The sequence below is a fragment of the Rhea americana genome, unplaced genomic scaffold, assembly GCF_003343005.1.
Source record: "Rhea americana isolate MKP2758 unplaced genomic scaffold, rheAme1 scaffold_1, whole genome shotgun sequence".
Taxonomy (NCBI): domain Eukaryota; kingdom Metazoa; phylum Chordata; class Aves; order Rheiformes; family Rheidae; genus Rhea; species Rhea americana.
In genome coordinates, this window is record NW_028185038.1 from 8,974,515 (window position 1) to 8,998,426 (window position 23,912).

The following is a 23,912-nucleotide window of genomic DNA, read 5'->3' on the forward strand; positions in this document are numbered from 1 at the left end:
AGACTGGTTTCATTCATGCTGTTATTTTATAGAAATGCATGGAAATAAATGGACTTCATCACTGAAAAACTGAATAAACTCACAGAACTTCTTGGGCCCTATTTTCCATATTTTCCTATATTGCTTATATTGTGTAACTTTATCACTTCCCAGATGTAAATTCTTTTGAATTCTTGTGAGCTGTCACTTAGTCTGGCTCCCCTTTCTGGAGCCAGACTGGAGCTGAATCTCCAGATTCAGCTGGATAAGAGGGCAATCACTGTTACCGCTTCTGGGCTTGCAGGCAACAAGTCTAGGCAACCGGGCTAGGAAAAACTCCTAGTCTGACATTTCATTTTGAGACATGGGAGTTTCCAGTCTTGCTGCCTAGCCTCAGTAGCCACTACCAGCTCTCTCAGCTTCCTGCAGGTTCTGTGGTGATTCACTGTGAACTCTCAATTATCTGAGTAAATATGTCAGGGATGTGTTGTAGTTAAACAAGAAACTACAGCACTTTGCAATTTTTAAATTCAGAGCATTTTGAATTCCTGAACACATAGAGAAAACAGTGATGCTATAAATGTATGAACTTGGATCTTAACACTATGAATGAATTATGAATTTCTACTTAYATTCATGAAATTTAAGACTGTCAAGTTCTGTTGTAATAAAAATTGCTGASAGAGCACTTCCGAGGCCTCTGAATTTTAACAGGTCCTATGAATATCTATCTCTCATGTCATGGTATGACCTACCGAACTGTTCAGGAGCTATTTTGCTCCCGATTTTTTATGAAAACTAAAAAAGAAAAAAAATCTTAATATCTTTTTGTTTTCCTGAAGTGTCAGTTAAACATCCAACATGCAACAAAGACAAGCTGAGTGCTGCTGTATAAATGATTGCTGACACAAATGCAATGTACTGGCATATGTTACATCTACTAGTGTTATTAGAGATACCATACAGCAACACACAGACATTAAATATTTATCAATATAAATTTCTTCATAAATATCACTTAGCACTGCCTAATTTCTCTAGATCAACATATTCTTGCTAAATCTTTAGTTAATTGGCATTTGCTCTGTGGAAACATACCTAATTTGAATCCTGTATTGTTTATTTTATTTTTAAAAAATACACTAGTTCAATTCCTTTAGGATGCTTGAGGGCTTTACATCACCTTCCTGATTAGGAACAACAACAGTGCAAAGATTTCCTACAATAAGGTGGAAGATGTTACATATTAGAATTTTAGTGTGACATTGGCAAAATGTATTCATACTCTGCAWCCTGATTAGAGTCTACCATTTCAGTATGTCAGTACTACCTTGTCTTTTCCTCTTTCTTGGTGTAGTAGCTGGGGACAGGTTTACACTGGATTTTGAGCCTTAGAGTTGTAGGGTCCAATCAAGATACTTTTTCAAGTGATCTAGRAAGATCTGGACATAGAATTAGATGATGTATATCACATTTGCATTGAGACTATACATTGAAAGTTGGAATTGTCTGGTCTGCAGAATGATAGCACATGCTTAGTGCATATTATGAATTACACATGAACGATCAAAATAATAGTTGAAGCACTGCTCTTAAAATGAGAATCTATTCATGGAAGAATTTCTTCATACGAAAAGCAAGGTTACATAGAAATACAGTAGCCTCTTTAAAGAAGACCGTAGCACCTCAGAAAGAACATTTAAAGCAGTACATGAAGTTTGGCAACGTGGCAAAGAAACAAGTCTATATTACTGACCCATTCTTCAGGTGAGGAGCCTGACCGGTACGAAAAGTATGGCTTGGCTAAGGTTATGTGGGGAATCACAGCACAATCATAGGCACAGACATTCCTAGTCACATGTGTTTCGGTGTGATACATACACCGCAGTTTTCAAGGAAATGGTGGTATTTACTCAGGGTATTTGCATGCTGGAGTATGGCAATAGGCATAGTTGCAAGAGGCAAGAGTCCTCAGCTACACACCAAGTCTCCAGAGAAATGCTTTGACTTTGAAACAAGGTAACTACATGTGTGTTCACGTACACATGCAAGCATGCATAAATGCTTAAATATTTATTGGTTCAAAAATGGTGTATTATACCCTCTAAGGAAAAGAGTCCTTATGTTTTAATTGGGCATGGGAATGTAAGCTATCTGCAGGAAAATACGTTTTCATGTCTACTATCAAAGCCTCTCAGTCCTCACCAATTCAATTTCTCTCACCAGATATGAGGCAACATAAGCCTGTCATGCTAACATAAAGACTCTTCTCATTACATCCTCCTGAAGAACCAAAATACTAGGATCGGCTGCCTCGAAATAACAAATAAGTTGTGTTTTACTAGGATTTTTATAAGCATAATGGATAAGAACTGTCTGACAGGAAAGTTATCGAGAGTATGTGAGAAATAATCTCCACTGCAGTTGTTTCTGTTTATTATWAAGAATTCTTACAGATTACATGGATATGTATAGAGACACTCATTAGGTACGTGTACATATAGAACTACAGAYGTATTAAAACCAGAGAGAGGGCATAGGTAAATTGATAGATATAAATGATAGATATCCATGCAATTTGATCATGCAGGAGACCTGCATGGGCRAGCAAAGAGCACCTGGCCAAATTCAGACAGAAGAAGAAAGTACACAGAATGTGGAAGGGGGGACAGGCCATTTGGGAGAATTASARGAATGCAGTCAGAGTATGTAGAGAGGCGGCGAGGAAGGCTAAGGTCCAGTTGGAATTGAGTCTKGCAAGRGRTGTCAAGGACAACAGGAAGGGTTTCTTCCAATATATCAGCAGCAAGAGGAGGACTAGGGAAAATGTGGGCCCRCTACTGAATGGAGTGGGGGCCCYGGTGACAAGGGATACAGAGAAGGCAGAATTACTGAATGCCKCCTTTGCTTCAGTSTKCACTGCTAAGGGCAGCCWCCAAGAATCCCGGAGCCTGGAYGTGAGGGAGAAAGTCTGGAGAAGGGAAGACTTTSCTTTGGTTGAGGAGGAWAGGATTAGAGACCTGGGCAGGCTAGACATCYACAAATSCATGGGCCMAGATGGGATGCACCCACGGGTACTGAGGGAGYTGGCGGATGTTRTTGYCAGGCCRCTCTCAATCATGGTCCTGGAGAACTGGAGAGGTGCCTGAGGACTGGAAGAAAGCCAGTGTCACTCCCGTCTTCAAGAAGGGCAAGAAGGAGGACCCAGGCAACTATAGGCCGGTCAGCCTCACCTCYATCCCTGGAAAAGAGATGGAACAGTTCATTCTGGATGTCATCTCCAGRCATATGGAGRAGAAKAAGGTGATCAGGAATAGCCAGCATGGATTCACCAMGGGRAAATCCWGYYTAACCAGTCTGATAGCCTWYTAAGATGGAATGACTGGCTGGGCAGATGAGGGGAGAGCAGTGGACGYTGTGTACCTTGACTTGAGCAAGGCTTTTGACACTGTCTCCCATAACATCCTCCAAGATAAGCTCAGGATGTGTGGGTTAGACGAGTGGACAGTGAGGTGGATTGAGAAGTRACTGAAAGGCAGAGCTCAGAGGGTYGTCATCAGTGGCGTGCAGGCCAGCTGGAGGCCTRTGGCTAGTGGYRTCCCCCAGGGCTCAGKACTGGGTACCATCCTGTTCAACTTYTTCATCAATGACCTGGATGAGGGGACAGAGTGCCTCCTCAGCAAGTTTGCTGATGATCCCAAGGTGGGAGGAGTGGCTGACACRCCWGAGGGCTGTGCTGCCATTCAGAGAGACCTGGACAGGCTGGAGAGCTGCACGGAGAGGAACCTCCTGAGGTTCAACAAGGGCAAAGGCAGGGTCCTGCACCTAGGGAGAAATAACCCTASGCAYCAGTAYAAGGTGGGGGCTGACCTTCTGGGGAGTAGCTCTGCAGAGAAGGACCTGGGAGTGCTGGTGGATGACRAGYTGACCATGAGCCAGCAATGTGCCCTTGKGGCCAAGAARGYSAATGGTCTCCTGGGGTGCATTAGGAAGAGTGTTGCCAGCAGGTCGAGGGAGGTGATCCTGCCCCTCTACTCAGCCCTGGGGAGGCCTCATCTCGAGTCCTGTGTCCAGTTCTGGGCTCCCCACTGCAAGAGAGAGATGGAGCTGTGGGAGAGAGTCCAGTGTAGGGCTACGAAGATGATCCGAGGGCTGGAGCACCTGCCCTATGAGGAACGGCTGCGAGAGCTGGGCCTGTTCAGCCTGGGGAAGAGAAGACAAGAGGGGGGGATCTGATCAATGTGTACAAGTWCCTGAAGGGAGGGTGTCAAGGGGACGGGGACAAACTCTTTTCAGTTGTCCCTTGTGACAGGACAAGAGGCAACGGGCACAAACTGAATCACAGGAAGTTCCGCCTGACCGTGAGGGGGAATTTCTTCAGTGTGAGAGTGACGGAGCCCTGGCACAGGTTGTGCAGAGAGGTTGTGGAGTCTCCTTCTCTGGAAATCTTCAAGGCCCACCTGGATGCAACCCTGTCTACCATGCTCTAGGTGACCCTGCTTGAGCAGGGAGGTTGGACTAGATGATCTCCAGAGGTCCCTTCCAACCTTACCGATTCAGTGATTCTATGAGTCTGTGATACTGGCAGGCTTCCATAGGCACAAGGACTTTAAAAATGCAATCTTTTGTAAAATCTAGAACTTATAAATATTGTTAAAAGAATTCTCACACACCTTAAGGTACGTAAAAAATAATTTCCCTATTGCATTAACGTGAAAAGCTGAGTTGAGAATTTTGGTCTATACTTCCAAGACTTTTAAAGGAAGTTTTCTGATACGGTCCAGATTTAACCTTCAGGAGAAGATGGACAAAAAGTATGATGGCAAAKTTTTAGGGAAAGGACATGAAGTCTATGTTAGATTCTGTCAGCTGAGAAAAGGAATTATGAAAGAAAAACTGAAAGAACTGAGTAGAAAGCCACTAGCACACTAACAGAGCRTAACATAGCGTGGAAGAACTGATTGCAGAAGCTGGAGGGAAGGAACATCTGTAGGGCTGGAACCCTGTGGTTGTTATTACCCACAAAGGCTTGGGAGTGTCCTGCTGAATCACCTCCAATACCATTTGGGAAGCTGATAAGTGACTATTGTTAGTTTTCACCTAAAACAGAGAAGCCTGATAATTAAACAGGGGGTGTGTATGCCACCACAGASTTGCCTGGCATGCTTCATGTTGGGATGGTATATTTACAGTTCTGTAATCTTTATCATAAGTAACTTTAAAGACTGTTTTTAAATGCTAAATGCTAAACAGTACTCTGACTTCTTATCATTTTTATGTGCAGGTAACAGAGCTTATTCAATAGTTAGTTTTCCTTTATACATAGAGGGACTCTTCTCCTCCCACTTTCTTCATACCATCTATGAACTCCAGAGGGTATCCTGCCATACATCATTTCAAGTGGGTGCTCAGCCTAAACACATCTGAGAGCTGTCAGATTTGTCTTTGGAAGTTAGAACACGTGCTATATGAACTCTGTTGTTCTCCTTGCTTTTTGGATACTTCTGGACAACTTCATTAAACAATATTAAAAATATTCCTGACCACTACACACTTCTCGTCTCCATTGCACTGTATTTTCGTTTAAGAGTTTTCTACATAAATGTGAGGGTAGATAAACTCTTGAAAACTGGGCTCTGCCTGGCTGCTTTCATTGTCTCTTTCCATAAACATACGGGAGAATCAGATATGTCTCATGAAGAACTGCAGACTCTGAAAGACAAAGCAACAGGAAAGGAAGTTTTCTCAAAGAAATGCGTAAGCTCCCATGACAAAGTAATTGTTTTCTTAGAACTGTTCTGTTTCGATAAAGGAATTAGGACAATACGCTCATTTATCAGGCAAACTGTAACGGAGMAGTTAGCCACGTTGTCACCCTCCTCTTTTTTAGACTTCAGTGACACTAGAAAACATACTTTCTTATTACTCTTGTATAAACGGAGGGTCAATTCAGTATCATATAAAACCAATTTGCTGTAAACTGAATGCTTTGTAAAAGTTTTTTAATCAGTGTTTCTTATACCAAAGCATAAGAAAGAGGTGAAGGATTCATCCCATTTCCTTTCTAGTTGTTGTGGGATGGAAAGAACAGCACTGTTTTTAGTAGTCCAGCCTTTGCACTCCTCCACTTACCCAGTCTGTCTCTATTCAGAGAAGTCTGAGCTGTTCCCCGACTCGCCATAGATTCTCTCTCAGGTCTGTTGCAGGTAAGTTGAGGATGTGGTTTATTTTTAATGCTTACCTGCTTTTATATATGGGTTAAGATCTTCAGCATTCATTTAATTAGTAGGAGGACTTCAAAAAAAGTGTTCAATGACAGCTGGGCAGGGAAAAGATAATGGGCAGGGACACCATGAGCTTTCCTTTTCTGAGGAATAGAAAGGAGTACAAACATTACTGGATCAAGGTTCCCAGCTTAAATCATTATTTATAATTAACCTGTTCAGGTAGGTGTACCAAAGAGCACTGATAAACCTGGCTTTTAATTAGCTTTTTGATTAAGGTTATATACCAGGACTTCAGACAGGAGGAGATAGAAGAAAGTAAGAGAAAACAAAAAAGTGACATGAGACATTTTGGGAAATATAAATGATAATGGCAGAGAATTAGGAGAGAACTGATGTACAACCATAAATTCTGGGAGAGGGGGAAAAAATCCCAGAGAATAAGTTGACAGGGGAGGAGACAGATCAGAGGAGGCTTAATAAAGGAGTGACTGCAGAGATGATAGGGTGGAAAGTGGAACAAATATATGGAGGAGGGAGGAGAGTCTGAAAACAACTTTAGTAAGGAAACTGGAGTAAAAGGAAGCACATGCAGAAAGGAAGGCAGAAGGGAAGCCTGGCAACAAGCTGAAGGCTGCAGCTGCAAAAGCCACACAGGACACAATCAACAGGACTCCAAGCAGACCAGAGGTAGAACAACAGCATTTATACAAATGGATAGGTCAGAAAATATCCAGATGAATAGAAATTTCTGGAATATTTTCCTTCCTTTCCTTTCCCCTGTCTTTTCATTTTCTGACTAGCTTTAGAGATGGGGAGACTTCAGACAAAGCAAGGTAAAGAGGCTTGTGACATYGGATGTCTTCTGAGCTAGAACATATGGGAAGTAGCTTTATAGCTCCTAACACACTGACTTGCCTTGGGGTTCTCTTAATCCCGTCTGGGACAGCTTCTRTCTTGGTAGACAGGCTGTTCACCATTCATATTTGCTGTCTGGGAGGACTTGCCCTAACTTGCTGTTTAAATACAAAACTAATAAGTTGCTTAACAGTTCATCACTGCTATTATAAAAAGATCTAGCAAGGACCCAAAAAGACAAGCAAAAAGAAGAAACAGAACTATCATTTGACTTAAATTGTCTCTTAGCCAACAAAGTTCTGAACCAAAGCTTGTGGCAATTGTTAGAAAGAGCCCTATGAATCTGAACAGCTGTAAATACAGCTGTGATCCTTCATTCTCATCTGCTTCTGTGCTTTATATAAATAAGTATAAGAAGCCCAAATCCAAAGACTTAGTATGAAACTTCTTACCTAGCTTCCAGGGTGTTGCAAGTATTAGCTAGGATTAGATGATGTTTGCAAAGAGCTTTTGTAAAGAGCAAAGTCATTAAATCTTGTTGCCCTGAACTGGCAGCAGAGACCTGATTCCTTGCCTCTGAGTGCTGGGTTGAAGCAGTGGGTAGAGACCAGAGGYAGAGACTGGTGTTGAAAGAATTTCTCAGAGCTGATCTTTCTTGCACAGCGTAAGTGTRAAAGTCTGTTATCTTTGGCTCAGGAGTCTTAAAATTCCTTATTACTTAAGACAGCTTAGCCACCAAGGAGTTTAAAAAGTCTCTACAACTTGTTTTTTTTTTTTGCTTTGTGGCTGGTGAAAGATCAAYGGACTCAAAGAGAATTGGGCAACCTGGGTTGCTATAGGGTTGCTACAGCAACTTGATTTCTCTGTGAATAAGAAGCTAACTTAGCAGACTCTTCTGCAACTCTCCAGTTGCTGGTGGCAAGAGTGCTGAGAGCAGTTCTTCCTCCGTACAGGTATGTGACCCTGCTCCTGCACTAAATGCAGTTTCTCAGCACACAGCTGGACACTTCATTAGCTCCATGTGAGGATACTATTGCATTATATTGCTAGGAATATGTCCTTACTCTTAGAATTAATGAAAGAAAAGGCAGATGCCATTGARCCTCTATTTCTTGTCTGTTTGTAACTCTAAGAACTCTTTTACTAAAATTTAGGAAGAGCAAATATACTGCTAATCAAATTATTTCACTTGCATGTTATACAGCTAACAGGTCACTGTACATTATAATAAAAGATTAATATATTCACATTTTAAACTACTTGTAACATAAATATATATAATCATTTGTGAATAATTATATATAAAAGTCTATAATATAGAGGGTCATAGAAATATGAAAATAAATACGTGTAAGAGAAATATCAAGTGCTTATACAATGTATATGCTATAGACACATGTTATACTTATGAAATTTTGAAAATGTTGAATTAATTATTAAAATATAGTAAAAGCATGCATATATGTGCATTTTTTGTGTAGGTTTAAAATTATAATTYGTGCCAACTAAAGCTACTGATGAAAAATATGTAAAAGTCCTTTTCATATAGTGGTCCTGAGTTCAACAGAATAAATACAGTATAGTCATGTCAATTCTATTAACTTGTGTTATTTTACTTATCTGATTAACAACTGATATAAACACTACGAATYCCCCAGTGATATTTTTTAGCTTGGTAAAAATATCTTATTTGTATAAAAGGTGTAGAATGCTGTTGCTTAGTTTGAGAGATGTTTTTCTGCCCTCAAGTGATACTTCAGAAGCCTTTTTTTTATGGGTGCAGCCAGGAAAATGGTCAGCAACATAGGCTTTTTCAGTTAAATTATTATATTTTGCAGCGCGYTGATGTGTAACTGGTAGTTATGTGCATATTTCTGTAATATGATTTCATCTGCAATAAGAAGCCACATCTTAGAATGAGAAAATTACAAAATCTGAGRAGTTCAGGATCTATACTAGCTGCCTGTTTCATTTACTGCTGTGCATGGAAATCACCAATAGGACTTTTTCTACTGATCTGTTCTTTGTAGTTGTTAYTGTTTCTTAATATACAATAATTCTACACATATTTTCTTAATCTCTAGGACTTCAGCTGCTGCCAAAATATCTCTTCAAGCAAGGGCGACTTTATATATTTAGACTTTTCTTTCTATGATCTGAGTTTTATATTTTGGCTGTAAAAACTAAGTAACTTTTCAATGAGAAAAAAAAATAAAATATAAAATTTCCTTTTTCATCATGCTTACAAGAACAGGCCATTAGTACTTAGAATGAAGTAGAGAAAAAATATTCTTCCTATAATAAAATGGATTAAGTTTTTATATAATACAGGAGGTTAATTAAACCTAGCTTGGCAAATCCATAGAGAAAGGTTACGAAAGGTGAAAAACTCCATGGTAGTCTGAGCACATTTGTTGACAGTCTGAGTATGGCTTCCTCTCTCAGGTCGGGAGGCAAAACCCACACTGCACCTCCGCTGCCAGCTGGAGGGGAAAGTCTGGTTTTCTGACTCTGTCTCCATTAGCTCTGTGCTGTGGTGTCATATGCTCAAGATTCCTCCTCAAGAGGGAATGCTTAATGAGGAATTGCTTTGGCCTGTACTAATTCTCCAGATGATTTTCTATGTTGTCTTCTCATTTAGTAGAAAATGTATGTCTCCCTGGCAGAGTCCTGGATCTCCTGACACTACCCAAATGACTGTCATTCTCAGAGTGGGGCAGGAGGCTTGCCCCAGGACATGGGATTGGTTAGGTAAAACTTTCCTTTCCTGCTGACCTGATGACAAACAGGTTTTTCTGGCAGTAGGCTCATGATTAGGCTTTAATACCTGCTGTTTTGAGTCTGAGCTGAAGTCCTGGGCAAGGTCTGCATGTTGCTCAGGCCAAGAATGTCTCTCCAGATCTGGAACACATCTACTAAATGCAGTTTCTCAGCATGTGGCTGGACATTGTATTAGCTCCAGGTGAGAGAAGAAGAGGATGTCAATTATTTGCTCTCCATCTCTTGAGAAGTCACCAGAAAGTTGACCAGTTCTAAAGCTCACTTCTTTATTCATTTGAAAAATCACTTAAAGTATGTTGACACTTATTACACAGACAAAATCATGGTATAGCTGGCAGGCAGAAGCTAACAYAAGGAGTACCCAGTCATTCATCAAAGCCACTGCCACTGTCTGTTTAGGATGATTCATTAAGGAGACTATTACTCCACTAGCTATTGCATCAGTGAAGGAGTTTCTAATCACTCCATTATTCTGTGACTTCTGAGCTAAGGAGCAGAGTTTTGAAAGAAGTGGAATATATCCAACTGGGGACAAGATTTATTAAATTTCTCTTGACTTTCATAAGGCATTTGCTTTCAAAATTTTTCTCTTCTACCAGTGCAGCTTCCTCTCTATACCCTCCTTAGTTTTCAGTTAAAAATGTCTCTAGAATTAGCATCCTGACCCAGTTCTTTAGGCAATAGATTTTTATAGCTCTGTGCTCCTTCGGACACATTCAGAGGACTGAATTGTTATATCACAGTTTCTGTACTGGACTCAGTCCTATGAAGTTCATTTGTCTCTATATTCTGAAAGACTCTCGACCTATAGCCGTTGTACCTGAAGAGTCCAAGTCTGCTCTGTTCCTTCCTCTTACATGTTTTCTTCACCTGATTCACCTGCTAAAATCACTTGAAAATAAATTTTAAAAGCAATCTGGGAGACTGAGAAAAGCAGCAGTGTATGCATGCCATTGGCAGTGAAGAAGAGCTCAAAATCAAATTTTCTAGGGAAAGAAATGAATGGAAACAGCTGCTGGATCTTCCATCAGCCATTTTGCCTATAAAGGACCAACTAAAGTTTATGGACAAACTTATCACTGGCAGGAGCCAAGTACATCACACTGTTTCCACTGTACTGCTGCCAAGCTAGCTTAAGCCAATGGTATTTTAGGATGTTTTCCATATTAGCAGGAACACACATCGAGAATCACAAGGGACAGTACCTTAGCTCCTCACACTTCACTGAACCGGGAGAACTACAGTTAGGAGGCCTTAGTGGGTAGTGAAGGAGCTGCACCTTACATGGTGAGTAATCTGATGAAAGCAAAGTATCTCACACTGGTTTGGAATGAGTCTTCCAGGTTATTGTGGTGAGGGATCAGGYATTACATGCATGTTTGTGAGGATTTTTCTTTAGATAGCTGAAGACTGGTTCATGTTAGTGTTTGAAGTGTACCACTGGGAAGCTATGAGGTCCGATCATCTGCAGCAATAGTCTGTGATGTAATGGGGCAAAAAATGATACAACACCTCTGCAACCTTTGTCCAAGCTCTCCATTAAAGTCAGGTGTTATATACTTTGAATTTTTCTCTTTATATTTGCCAATTGCTTCATAATTTGTTTGCATTTSGTGGAACCTTGTAGAGCAGTTGTGATATTGATACGCTGATGAGGGGACGAGCTGACTGCTCTGGAGACTTTGAATGGAATTCTACTAGTATTTGCCAGTTAAAAGATTGATGTCTAACTTAAGCAAGTTATTTAGGTCCTTTTTAATTAAGGGAGAGACATCAATACCTCCAAAGGATATGATAAATCATTTCCTAAAGTAAACATTTAAGGTAGATGGGATGAWTCCCTGGAAATTCTTACATCTCTCCACTGAGAGGAGAGGAAACCAATTTAGCTTTGGCCAGATGCCTACTTTTTACCTGGATAAAGTTATTTGCAACAAATATTCTTTAACCAAGAAAACAGTCATTGCTATGAAACTTTCTCTTTGTTTTCAATTAGCTTCTTAGAGATGAGATATTGCAATCAAAAACATCTGGAATATCTTTGTACTTCCTTCTTTTAAAGTGAAGTGACTATGCCTGTTATATAACTCTGTTCTCTCTCCTGGCTTATGGTAAATGAAGTGGTATAAAATACCAATCACAGTAAGAGTGAGACAAAGAGGGTGAACATTTCACTTAGAAATAATTGTTATTAATTCTGTATAAATATTATTTTTATTATTTTGGTATTATATAATAAAATGCTTTGTAGGCAGTATCTATAGGTAGGCAGTATTTACTCTGGAGAAGACTCCTACATAATAGAGGCGAAATAAATTGTTGAGGCTGGTGTGAGTGGAAAGTTTATGTGCTACTTTTTGTGCATTTTGTGATGGGGAGATGCACAGAAGGTTTCCATCCCCATAGGAAATCAAGCTATCATTCATGAATACAAAAATTCACTCCCTGTAAAGGAACACGTCATAGTATGTCAATAAACACAGAAGCGAAGAACTCTTATCCAGCTGGTGGCATATTGCACATTTTTTCCTTAGGTGATTCACCCTCCTTATTCTCTACCTCCGTAAAACTAAGTGCACATGAAAGTGTTGAGTTATTTGGAGACAAGGAACCACTTGTTCTTATTTTTCTTTCTTGTGAATGTTTTAAATCTTTCACTACTGAGCAAAATATAACCCTTCTTGTGGGACATAATCACTATGAAGAAGCCAAAGAGGACCATGGTAGCAAGACAGTTTTGGGGATGGAGTGCAGAAGCCACATTATATGGTGCTGATAGGAGAAGCAAGATAGAAATTAATGTGTGCCTTTTCTCACCATAGAAAGGAGATAAACATAATCCTCCACACTTTATTTTAAAACAGGAAGAGTACTTGAAAGGTTATAGAAAGTCACTTTTTGAATATTAACCATTACATCATCTGTCTCAACACTTGACAGTTTCTCTAACAACTAAAAGGTTTTTGTTTTTCTTGTTTTTAATGTCCCCTGAAAATTTCATAGAGAGTGAAAATGTGTAAATAAAAGTTTTCTGCAGTGTTCTAATCTGCTGATTCAGCTCAGCCACATCTGACAAAAGGATTAATGTTAAGATCTRTTTTTATGTTTCATAATAGGCAGACAAAGAAGGACCTTATAACTGCCATGACTGTGCTATAACATGGTAATACTAATTCATGTCTTATGTATGTCAAAGAATTTTCAGGAGAGAAAGTTGATGCGGGCATCTCTTAAAATGYAAATAATACAAACCATAACCATATCTTATTTCCTCTGAGGGAAGGGATCTTAACTTAAAAAAAATTGGGGTGGAGGAGCACTAAGGAATCTCATGGCATACATAAAGACAATACTACTCATCACTAACTCCCTCTGTTTTGAGAAAGTATCTCTAAGAGAGCAGTTTTCAAAAGGTCTCAGTAAAATGCCTGGGCAATACTCATAAGAAAAAMCAGGAATCACAATAATTTTGTCAGAATTCTCCTCCAGCAGTTTCTTTATTTCAGGAAGCAATCCAAGCTTCACTGTGTCTGCTGTAATGACTTGCCATTTACATTTTAGGGTTTCATCAAAAAAAGAAAAAAACGATAGTAAACCTTCCTTCTCCCTTTTGCATATTAAATTCCACACACTGCAGATGGAGAAAGAAAGCATGCTAGAAAAGATTTTCACAGGCAGGTATGAATAAGTGGAATTACTTCATTTTAGAAGAGACAAGTCAGTAGTGAAGTTGTGGCTTGAGAGGAAAGCTGGAGGATTCCTAACAAAATGTTCCTCATGAGAGCATCGAACAAAGAGATGTCTGATGGAAATAATTAATGACAATACTCATAAGATTAGTACATGGAAATCATAGTATGGAGGACTTCTTCCTTCAGCAGTTAAACTTCACTCTTTAATCAGAGTCCTCTGTACGTATTTATTGCATTTTTCAAGTATATGAAATGGAAGCTAAGTCTCCCTGGCAGCAAGGCTTATACAAGGACTGTCCTACAGGTTGCTTTCAAAGGACTGGGTCACTTTCACTCTTCCTTTCACTATTAGAAGACAAAACATCAACTTCATTAATCTTTTTCCATCATGGATTTATTTAGTGGAAGTAGATTAAGAGAATGTAGCTTCTTCCATAGCATTTTAACTTTCAAATAGGACAATGTCAAAAACAGAACATTAAATAATCTGTCAAAACACATTGCAAGTAATTAGCATGGAGATCACAATCTACATCCAATCTTGTATCATGAAAGTCTAGACTGAAGAAACTTCTAGGAATGTTTTTGTCTCTTTTACACAAATCACTTATAAATCATTTCCTTTTGGTGTTGYTAGAATATGTGCTCAAACAAACCATTAATGTGATTCACAGGGAGGCGAGGATGTATCTTAAAAATATTTCGGCAAAAATTCACTCAACTAATCATTGTTCATTATTAATAAATGCAGTGCTGAGGTGACACTCTGGTCTACATAAGTGTCAGTGTAAAACTAATTGATCTTTAGCTACATTGAGAGAAAAAAACACACGGAACTAAGTTCATTGAACTTACAGTAAATGAGGAAGAGCACTTCATGAGGAAATGGTGTAATCCAACTTGTGGAAAAAAAAATCTTTTACAAAATATTCTGACATTTCCTGATTTTTATTACTTGAAAACACACTATCATGAGGATTAAAGTCCAAAAGTGTTTCTCCTGTGTTTTGACAATATCTGCAATGCTAAGGCTTTATTTGTATAGCAAGGCGTGCTACGTGTCAAAGAGTGTTTTAAAACGTCCCCTATTTTAGAGGAGCTGTTAGGAACCGCTAGTCAGAGCTTGCCAATCTGAGCAGCTTTAAAGCAAATGGGTATTAGAGAAGAAGTGGATCCAAAGGAACCAAAGCAGCGCGTTACCCTTTTGTCTCCTTGACCTTTGGCTCACTTGGATCCAAACCTGACAAAGATTGCAGCTGCTAAGTGTATTACCACGAGACGCAGGTTGTGGCTTTTAGTCAGACTGTAAAAATAGACCCCCCTTGGCCTCAGGCACCAACGCAACTTAACTTTTTCTTCTGGTGAAAAGGTAAACAGGGAACTGACGTCTCTTGGAATATATAAGTGCCTCCCTCAGAGCGCAGAGGATAAGTGCTCGGTGGGGAGATTTAGCCGCTTCTGTTTTCGTAACTTGATGCAAGTCATGTGTTAAGTACTCGTACACTGAGCTGAAAAGTCAGTTGCCCTTATTCAAGGTGAGTCATATGATACAACATTTAAAATGAGAGGGTTTTCCTCCAAAATACTTCTAAATTCCATTGGTGGAAAAATCTTAAAAGTATCTATTTGTCATATAAAATAAAATGGCTGGTTTTTGCAAAGCTCCGTTTGCAAAACACAGTTAAATTGTGTATGTATTAGTGAAATGCTTCTTTACTGTGTTCGTAATGGCATTCTAGGCGCACTATTGCTGGCTCTCCCAGTTGCACTCTGTCTTTTGAGATTTAATGTTCTTGAAACTACATTTCCAGGAAGCGTGTGAATTTGTAAGAAAGGCATCTTTTTAAAGTGAGAGCCTTTAGTGTTGCAGGTAAAAAGCTTGAAAGTATAATTCTGAAGTACATCAAAGATTAGAAAAAAGAAGACCTTCTTCACTGAAAATGTATCTCTTAATAATTTTGTGATTTTTAATACCACCTTCTAACCTTGTAGAAGCCGGCATTATGTTTTAACAAACACTATATTTTGTGGTTGAAATTCCAATGGGAATTTTCAAAATTAATTTTAATTTTAACTATACACACTGCTTATTCTTCATTTAGTTTTCTCTCATTTGGGACAGCAAACCAGATTCTCTGTCGGAATTAAAATGACAAAAAGTGTTTAAAAATGATTATTAGAGATGGAGAAATCATAAGGAAAATGCAGATACTATCTTTTTTTTTTTTTTTTGTAAGGACTTGATTTAAATTGACATGTACAAAAATGTTAGTTAATTAGGGAAGAAACAGATTAATAATATTTTGCATCTTTCCTCCTATTCTGTTGCTTATAAACTGCATTTATGTCTTTTCAGAGATTTGAACGGACTGTTAAGATTCTAACAAGTACTTAAAAAAAAGTACATACTCAACAATCTAGATTGGGATGAATATTATTATTAATACTGTGGACAAGTCTAAATTTAAATGATGTCAGTCTCATATATTATATTTTATTTTACTATACTACATACTATTTTTTCCAGTGTAAACAATTATTGCTTGAATGTGAATTTCCTGGTGCAACTACACTCTTACTGGTAATTAATATTTTATTCTTCACATATACTTCAGATAAGTATATCTTATTGACTTCTATATACAGTCTAGTATGATCTTGTGAGATAGTGCTTTTCATTGCTGTTGTGTAATGGATAATTTGAATTGCATAAACTGAGATATGTCTAGACTGTTATTGCATTGTGTTTGGTGGGAGAAGGGTGAATATTCTACAATTTGCAAAMGATTGGAATAGGCATGAGTTATTAGCAACAAGTTTGTTTCTCGCTGTTTATTGCTAGTGATCATGAGGGACATCTAATCTGCCTAACACAAAAATCCATTGGATCAGCTTGTAGAAACTTGAATGGAAATATATTTCATTGGAATGTGTATGCATATTGAATTTGAAAGCTTCAGTACATAAGAGAAGAAACATAGTCTGACAATGCTTAAAAGCCCTCTTTAAACAATCATGGAAAAAATAATTTCCTTTTTCCATTTTGAAATGTGTATTTCTATGTTTTTTAAAAAATCTTTAAGTATAGATAGATTTTTCTGTTTATGTCTAAATTKGCAAAAGGCCACACTGGGGAAAAACAACTCAAAAACTGTAATTCTCAGAATTTCCTTTCATTGAGAAGTTCTACCCCTCCTTAGTTTTGCTCCAATGTGTTAATAGCAGTCAGATTTTAAAATCCTCTGGTCATTTTTAGAGTGAGTTGCACAGCACTATTGCACCTATTATGCTTTTGTCAAACTAAATATATTGATCTGAACACATCTACAAAGATATGAGTCCCAGAGACTGCCACTTAAAAACTCATCAGATCTAATTTGAATTTTTAAGTGTGATTTGAAATTTTGTCATTAGCCATGTTATATATTCATCCAATACATTAAAGAGCCTTTAATTACTTAGAATTTTTATCATTTAGCTAAGTCATTTTTCAATTTTCTTTTTTAAAAGAGAAATAAGATGCATGAGAAGTTGGGAAAATGCACTTTTTTTCTTCCCCTTAATGCTACCTCTTTGCTCGGTTTCTGTCGCTGTGAAGGTACACGGTAACAGATCTGGTCAAGGAGAGAGTAACTAAATAAGCCACAGGTTCAAATGAAGTGCAATTCCTCAAGCGGAGAAGCCAAGTTTACGGCTGTGGAGAGGCTTTTCTCTGTCTAAAGAGCCTCTTCTCAGTCCAGCACTGGCCAATCATACTGTTTTGCCAAGGCTGGAAACCAGGAGGCAGCAACCTGGTTTCCAGTAACCTCTTCAAGATTTTCCTCATCAGAAATAGTTATTGGTCAGTGAGAAAAGGTTAGGCAGGGTGTTCTCATAGAAAAAGCTTGAGAAACACTGTAGGCCAGTCCTCCCAACAGAGATGAGCATTAAAACAGCTGGGCAGGAGTTTTGGTTATAATAAAGTCAAAAAAGAGATTCTGGGCAAAACTTTTAGCTAAATCTGGTTTCTTTTTTGGACTCTCATATGCGCAAGTAAAAGGATCAAAGTGCAGTTTTGATTTAAGAACCACACAAAATCACCTTGTGGCAGGTAGAYGGACTGGATGACCTTTACGGGGAATATGCTTTCTATGAGTGCAAAGAGAAGTAGTATTTTAGTCATTTTACTATTTAGTCATTGCTGCAAGTTTCTGAARAGAAATGATTAGTATACCAAGAAGACTCAAATGTACAGAAATAGGCATTGTTAATATCAAGGGACTTGTAAACTGCTGCTAGTCCAAGATGAGGCAAAAGGTGGTTTTCCAGTGCAGACAAAAGAAGCAGTCTGAGCTCAAATATTGATATGATATAATTTTTGTGAATTTGAGTAGCACAAGAGCACTTAGCCTGCTGACCATAGCACCTTATATGTGTCCATATGTGTGTCTGCTTTTTTTTTTCTTTTTTTTTTTCCAAAAAAAGGTCTTCATAACTGCAAATGACATTTACAAAAATAAAACAGATGGCTATTCCTACATCTATTTCACTATCCAGTTTTAAATCCAAGAACTCTTTTTGGTCTTCAAATCTCACCAACAAACTGGGAATTYAGGTTGAGCTGTTCTTTACTACAGCTACCTGTTTTCCTTAGCTTCCTATGTTTGGCCTTGAAAGCTTAATTAACTCTACAACTAATGCCTGCTTTGAAAGTGGTTCAGAGATGATCACAATATGTTAATGAACAGAAATTATTAAGAATAAAAAGGACTATGGACACTGACGTAGAACAGAAAACAACTGACTTCTCTTGGTTGGATGTCTGGAGCAAATAAGAAATTTCTGTAGGCATGATGAATTTCTGAGCAAGCATAAATTAAAAATTAGCYTACTCTTTGCCTCAGTTGCCTGAAACCAGTAACAAATAGATCAAAATATCACTTGGACCGTATGTCTCACCTTATCTATCAGCACTGGTATCATTCTGATGCTCTTGATATCATCTTTTAATAGGACCTAAATCTTAAGATATGTTAGCCCATATTACTGATCTTAAGATATGTTAGCCCATGTTACTAGCAATTGTTGTAGTCCAGTGAATGATTGCCAATTTATTTTTTTCTGTCCCAAAATACAAGGTGTTATATCTTCAGAAAGTCAGAATCTAGACCTGCTTTAAGTAGTCCGCCTTTCTCTGAACCAATCAGATTGATGAAATTAGGTGGTGGGATGGGTGGCAGGGAACAACAACTCAGTTCCTACAAATAAAATCCAGTCATGCCTTTGTCACAAGTTTCTGAAACATTTTATTCCTTCAGTAGTAGACTGTAGGCTGACAAATGTCCTCTCCTAGATGCAGCAAAGCAGAAGTGCAGGCTTCTCCTAGTTCCCCCAGTAGAGACAGCTCTTCTCACCAAGTTGCTGATGGTGGAGTTTCCGGGAGAAGTCCCTTGCTGCTATCACACAGAAACAGCCAGGGCAATCCAGACTAACACTATAAACTGCTGATTTTGCCTGAAGTGGGAGCCACTGGCATTGCAGGCTGTGATAAAAGCTGAGGACTGTTACATCCTGCTTTGGCACAAAAATATTTTTAAGAAGGTATTTGCCTCCGGAAGAGTGTTAATTGAATTGGGTCAGTTTGCCCTAATGCAATGGAGCCAGAAACAAAGAGCACGCACGCACGCACACACACACACATACACACGCACGCACGCACACACACGCACACACACACGCAGAGCAAGTGACTGCCATGCCAAATGTCCACACAGCCTTTTTGTTTTTTTCCTTTTTTTTCCTCCCCCCTCCCCACACTTTTGGCACTGTCTTTCTAATAAATGGGTCTAGTTTTGACGTGTTATCTTCTTATCTGCTTCACCTTATGTACTTGGTACTTTGAGCTTTGGAATGTGATTTTTGTTCACTCTCTCCTTATATTAGCAGCTTCTCTCAGGAAGACTGGTTGGTGTACTGGGATCCAGAAGTGAGGAAAARCTTTGAAGGCTTACAGCAAGGATATTTGTACACTGTCTGTCTGCATCCTGACAAAGGAGAGGAATGGGCTGTAACAGGAACTGTGGGCTCCTCACTGGGGCCATCATTGGTGCAGTGCTGGCTGTCTTTGGGGGAATCCTGATACCAGTTGGAGATAACATTATAAGCAAAGCAATAAAAAAGGTACAAGTTATTTCTATTTTCATTCCAATGATTTGTGGTTACTGAATTACTGAATAATCATTATTTCTGAATATTTTGCTAAGTTTCTGGTTCTCCCTCTAATTATTTTTCTTTGAATCCCCGATCTTTGAAATTTACACAGTCCCAAAGTAGTCCTGGCTTTTATTCCCTGTGGATCAGGCTGCAGCAAAACATTTTTTAAAACCAGTTATGTTATTATATGTACTTGCCTGCTCTCTTTTGTGCTTCACATGAGGAGAAGCCATAATATTGTTTTAAAGTTCAGTTTTCATTAATGTAATTTGAAAGTGATCATTTTTAATTTTAATTACTATTATGATCGTTATTAGTGTATTTTTTGCCATGATGATCTGGAAAAGTAGGGTCTCCTTGCAGCCACCTCCCCTATAATTAAAATCTAGAAATCTTAAGGCTTTTGACTGATGATTAGTCCTCCTAATGAGCTGTTGTCAAGCTGAAGACCTGGGAAAGCTTGGAGTCTTTCTAGCAGACTACCCTTAACTCATGAGCTGTTAAAGCCAGCTGAGGACCTGGATATATGAACTGTCAGGAAACATTAAACTATCTGTTGAAGCCCTGCCTAGATTTTAGTATCACTTTGAAAAGAATTGAAACAAATGATTTCTACATAATATTTTAATTTTGACAAAGTAGCAAATCCAGTGAAATAGTTACTCCATGGGAATGTTCCAGTTCTTAGCATGCTCAGTATTTTTCATACAATTTTCATATTCAGATAAAACCAAAAATAATTAAATGAAGTACAAGAACGCCTCACTAGATAATAAGTGTCACCCAACTTCACACAGTTTACAAAGAGATAGAGTGTCTATTTCTGCAAATAATTGCAGGAAATTGAAGGGTTTTTTTCTAAAAGCACATAATACAAAAGATGTGGATCTGCTTATATTAAGTATTTATTTTGAATTAATCTGGAGTGTTCTTTTATGCTTTCAGAATTTTCAAAGCAAATAATATATATTGGCAATGTTGTATGTTCATCTGTTTACTTACAATAATGAATCTGTTGCAAGCATACTTTGCAAATAACTACATATTGAATTATACCTATAGGCTTTTTAAGTAGTAAAGTTTTAGGTAGACTAATTTTTTCCTCTACCTCTCCACAATTTTCTTCATTGTGATCATGTTTCAGATGCTTATATGAATTTCAAGGCAGCTTTTTTGACATATATATAAAAGAGAATGTATAAGATTATTCATATGAATCATGCAAGAGTAAATTTGTAGAGGCTTTGTTTATTTACCAATATACTTTTTTCCTAACTACAAGTGGATTATTTCTTTTCTATTTACCATACTGATTATTCAGTGAGACCATGAGACTGGGGCAATTCCTTTTCAGAAAAGATACGCAAAGGAGCATCAGCTGAAATATTTGATCAGTTCAGCTGATACACAAGAAGGACTTAAACCAAATAATTCTGATTTACCTGTGTTGATCAAAGGGCTAGTAAGAAAAATATGTATTTGTCATTCATGGAGGTTATATTTAAGATAAATATGTAGCTGATTGTGGAGAAAATGTCTAATGAATAGAGAAAATACTTTTTTTTGTGAAACTTTTCCCCCTTTGTAAATGTCCTTTTTTAAAAAGAAATGTTTGATAGAAGTAGACAAGTTTCAATGAAAATCTTTTTCAGAGTTTCCCAAGAATAGAGACTCTCAGAAAGACAGAAAACCTAATAATTAAGATGTTCCCTCAGATATGGCCCATTCACATTCACATTTCCATTTTGACTGATATGGGGCAAAGCCTGAACTTGGGTCCTCATGAACTATTTATCATTTTTCACACACCACATACACGTTTTCTCATGATAAAATTCCAGGAGTCTCTGTTTCACTTATCATCAGGATGAAAACAAAAGCTTTTTTATGAAAGAGAAAAACTGTTAAAGATACCACTTTTGCAAGCAAAAGATACCCCTAGCTGTTCCTCTGCCTAACCTATCCCAAAGTAAATTCCTGTTTGCAGAAGCTAAAAACAGTGCAGTAAGATTATACTTCTAGAGGCAATTAATTTTATTATAAAATGTTTTTACTGAATCAGAGAAACAAGTGTTGAAAACTTTTTTCCTAGCTATGTAGATTTAGGACACTTCATGCTATTATGAGTCAAATTATCATAAATTAATTTGTTACAAATATTTATTCAAATCATATAATCATTAGTTTATTCTCGAGGACGTTCCATTGAGTTTACTGATATTTCCCAATAAATAGGGACAGGTTTAGGTTCAAAAACAATACTGTCAATAGTTTTTGCAGTTTGTGCAACTGCACACTGCCTGTGTTCAAGCACACATCCCTTTGATAGGCCAAACCCCAGAGCCTCATTTGATCTTTATTGCAGTCATTGAGAGATTAGCCTGGATAAATAGCGCACAACATATCTTCCTGCAAGGCTGCATGTTGTTTTTSCACAAAAAGAAAGCATCTGCAAAGCATATGCAAACTTYGAGGTGTTCCTAGAAATTTGACCCAAGAGTCTGTTGTCTCCTAGTAGACAGGTATTGTTTTCCACCCTTCTTTTAAACAAAGTCCATGTAACACATAATACCAAAATGTCACCTGTTCATATGTTCCAGGTCATTAACATACACCTGTACTTCAGCACAGAACTCACTGCTATGTTTTCTAATCCAGATTGCTATACCTATGTCTCAGACCTTACCTGGTTAAGCTGTTTCCACTCCTGCCTCTAGAGGGGGATTTTAAAGAATTTAAGCATTATATATTTTTGAATCTTTTTAGAGACTGTTTATAGAATCTACCACGTACAGAGCACACTCAAAATGACACCACTAGCAGCAGTATCTTTTCCCCTTAAAAGGTGCCTTCTATCTCAGTGCTAAAGAACAAAACCCGTAGTTTCCCCAGGCAGTGCAGTTATCAGGAGGGCAGAGCTCTCATTCTGTGAAGGACTTAGTGGTTTAGAAAATTGTCAGTGTTGCAGTTRGAATGAAGCCTGAAAAATTTCATGCTTTCATGTACGTTTTAATTGACATTTCTACACCTTTCTTTTATATACTATCATGTCTATTATCATGCAGCAATAAAAAGTTAAGAGGAAAAGTCAGTTCAAAATAGAAAATTGGAAAGTTTTCATCTGAAATTGTTGAAGGAAGATGTTTTGGCATGACTCTATTACTATTTTTTGCCTTTCCTTCCCTAAACACAATGTTATTATCTCAGCAAATAATCCCATTGTTTCAGATATGATAGAACTGATTTTTTTCAGCTCATTTGTTTTTTTTTCCTAGTAAGTCAAATGTGTTGTTAGCTGATTCATTTGCCCMAAAAATTTTTATCACCATTTCTATGAGAACTTTTGCTGTCTTAGAATGTGGATTCAGAAGGTCAACAGAAGCCACAAAATGTTACTTAATATATTAAATTCCTGATAAATTGGTATATTCCTGATATTCCCAGTATATTCCACAATACCTCAGCACTGCACTCTTTCTGTAGAGTCCTCAGGGTTAGTCTTTGCTATTTTTAACCATAAAGCTATCAATTTTATCTATTATTATATTCAGTCATCTATCTCTCTACATATTTGTTATCCCAATTCTTTCTCCTCAGCTACTTACTACAATAGAAATATTTCTAATTTACAATTATGTCTGTGAAAGGAAGATGCTACTTCCTTATCTAAACTAGTGAAGCTAAAGCRGCTACTACTGGCTCTTAGCAGAACATAAAAGATTTGATCACCSATATTTCAGCAATACTGATAATAAATTTAATTGGTTTCCATAATTTTTTTATGTTCAACGAGTGAAAAAGGACTAAAAGATTTGCTCCAACAACGCCTGAATAGGAAGGTTAATACACAGGAGAATCATCGTCACACTTCAAAAGTAATAAATGGCTATTCCTACTTTCAGCTGCAAAATGGAAGAACAAGATTACTTGCTTCCCTAGAACTCAACTAATTCAGYTTTACAGAATTGTAATGTTCTTAGACTTATGCCTGCAGTAGAGCACATATAATATATAAACTAGTAGCACTCTTCTTACTGCCTGAAATATTTGAGACACAACATATCTGAATTYGCAGAAAATGTCATCTTTTATCAATCTGACTAGATCCCTTGTCAAAACAGAAACTATCTATCTGTTGTATTTTGTATTTCTTCCTCAGAAATAATGATGACTGAATTTACTGTAA

The 23,912-nt window shown here is 37.8% G+C and overlaps 1 protein-coding gene across 3 annotated transcripts in view; it reads left to right on the plus strand.

Annotated features, from left to right (window-relative positions):
• The first annotated feature begins 7,997 nt into the window (after positions 1–7,997).
• The window catches only part of CD36 (CD36 molecule (CD36 blood group)), a 38,841-nt gene continuing 22,926 nt past the window's right edge, over positions 7,998–23,912 (plus strand). Inside the window, exons 1-2 of one of the 3 annotated variants that reach the window (XM_085298847.1) lie at positions 7,998–8,014; positions 19,457–19,693. In XM_085298847.1, the coding sequence (XP_085154973.1) occupies positions 19,574–19,693 (120 nt within the window). In that variant the 5' untranslated portion in view covers positions 7,998–8,014; positions 19,457–19,573. Of the gene's footprint in view, positions 8,015–14,961; positions 15,070–19,456; positions 19,694–23,912 lie in introns of those variants that run through there. The other 2 variants (XM_085298829.1, XM_085298840.1) reach the window with 2 other exon arrangements.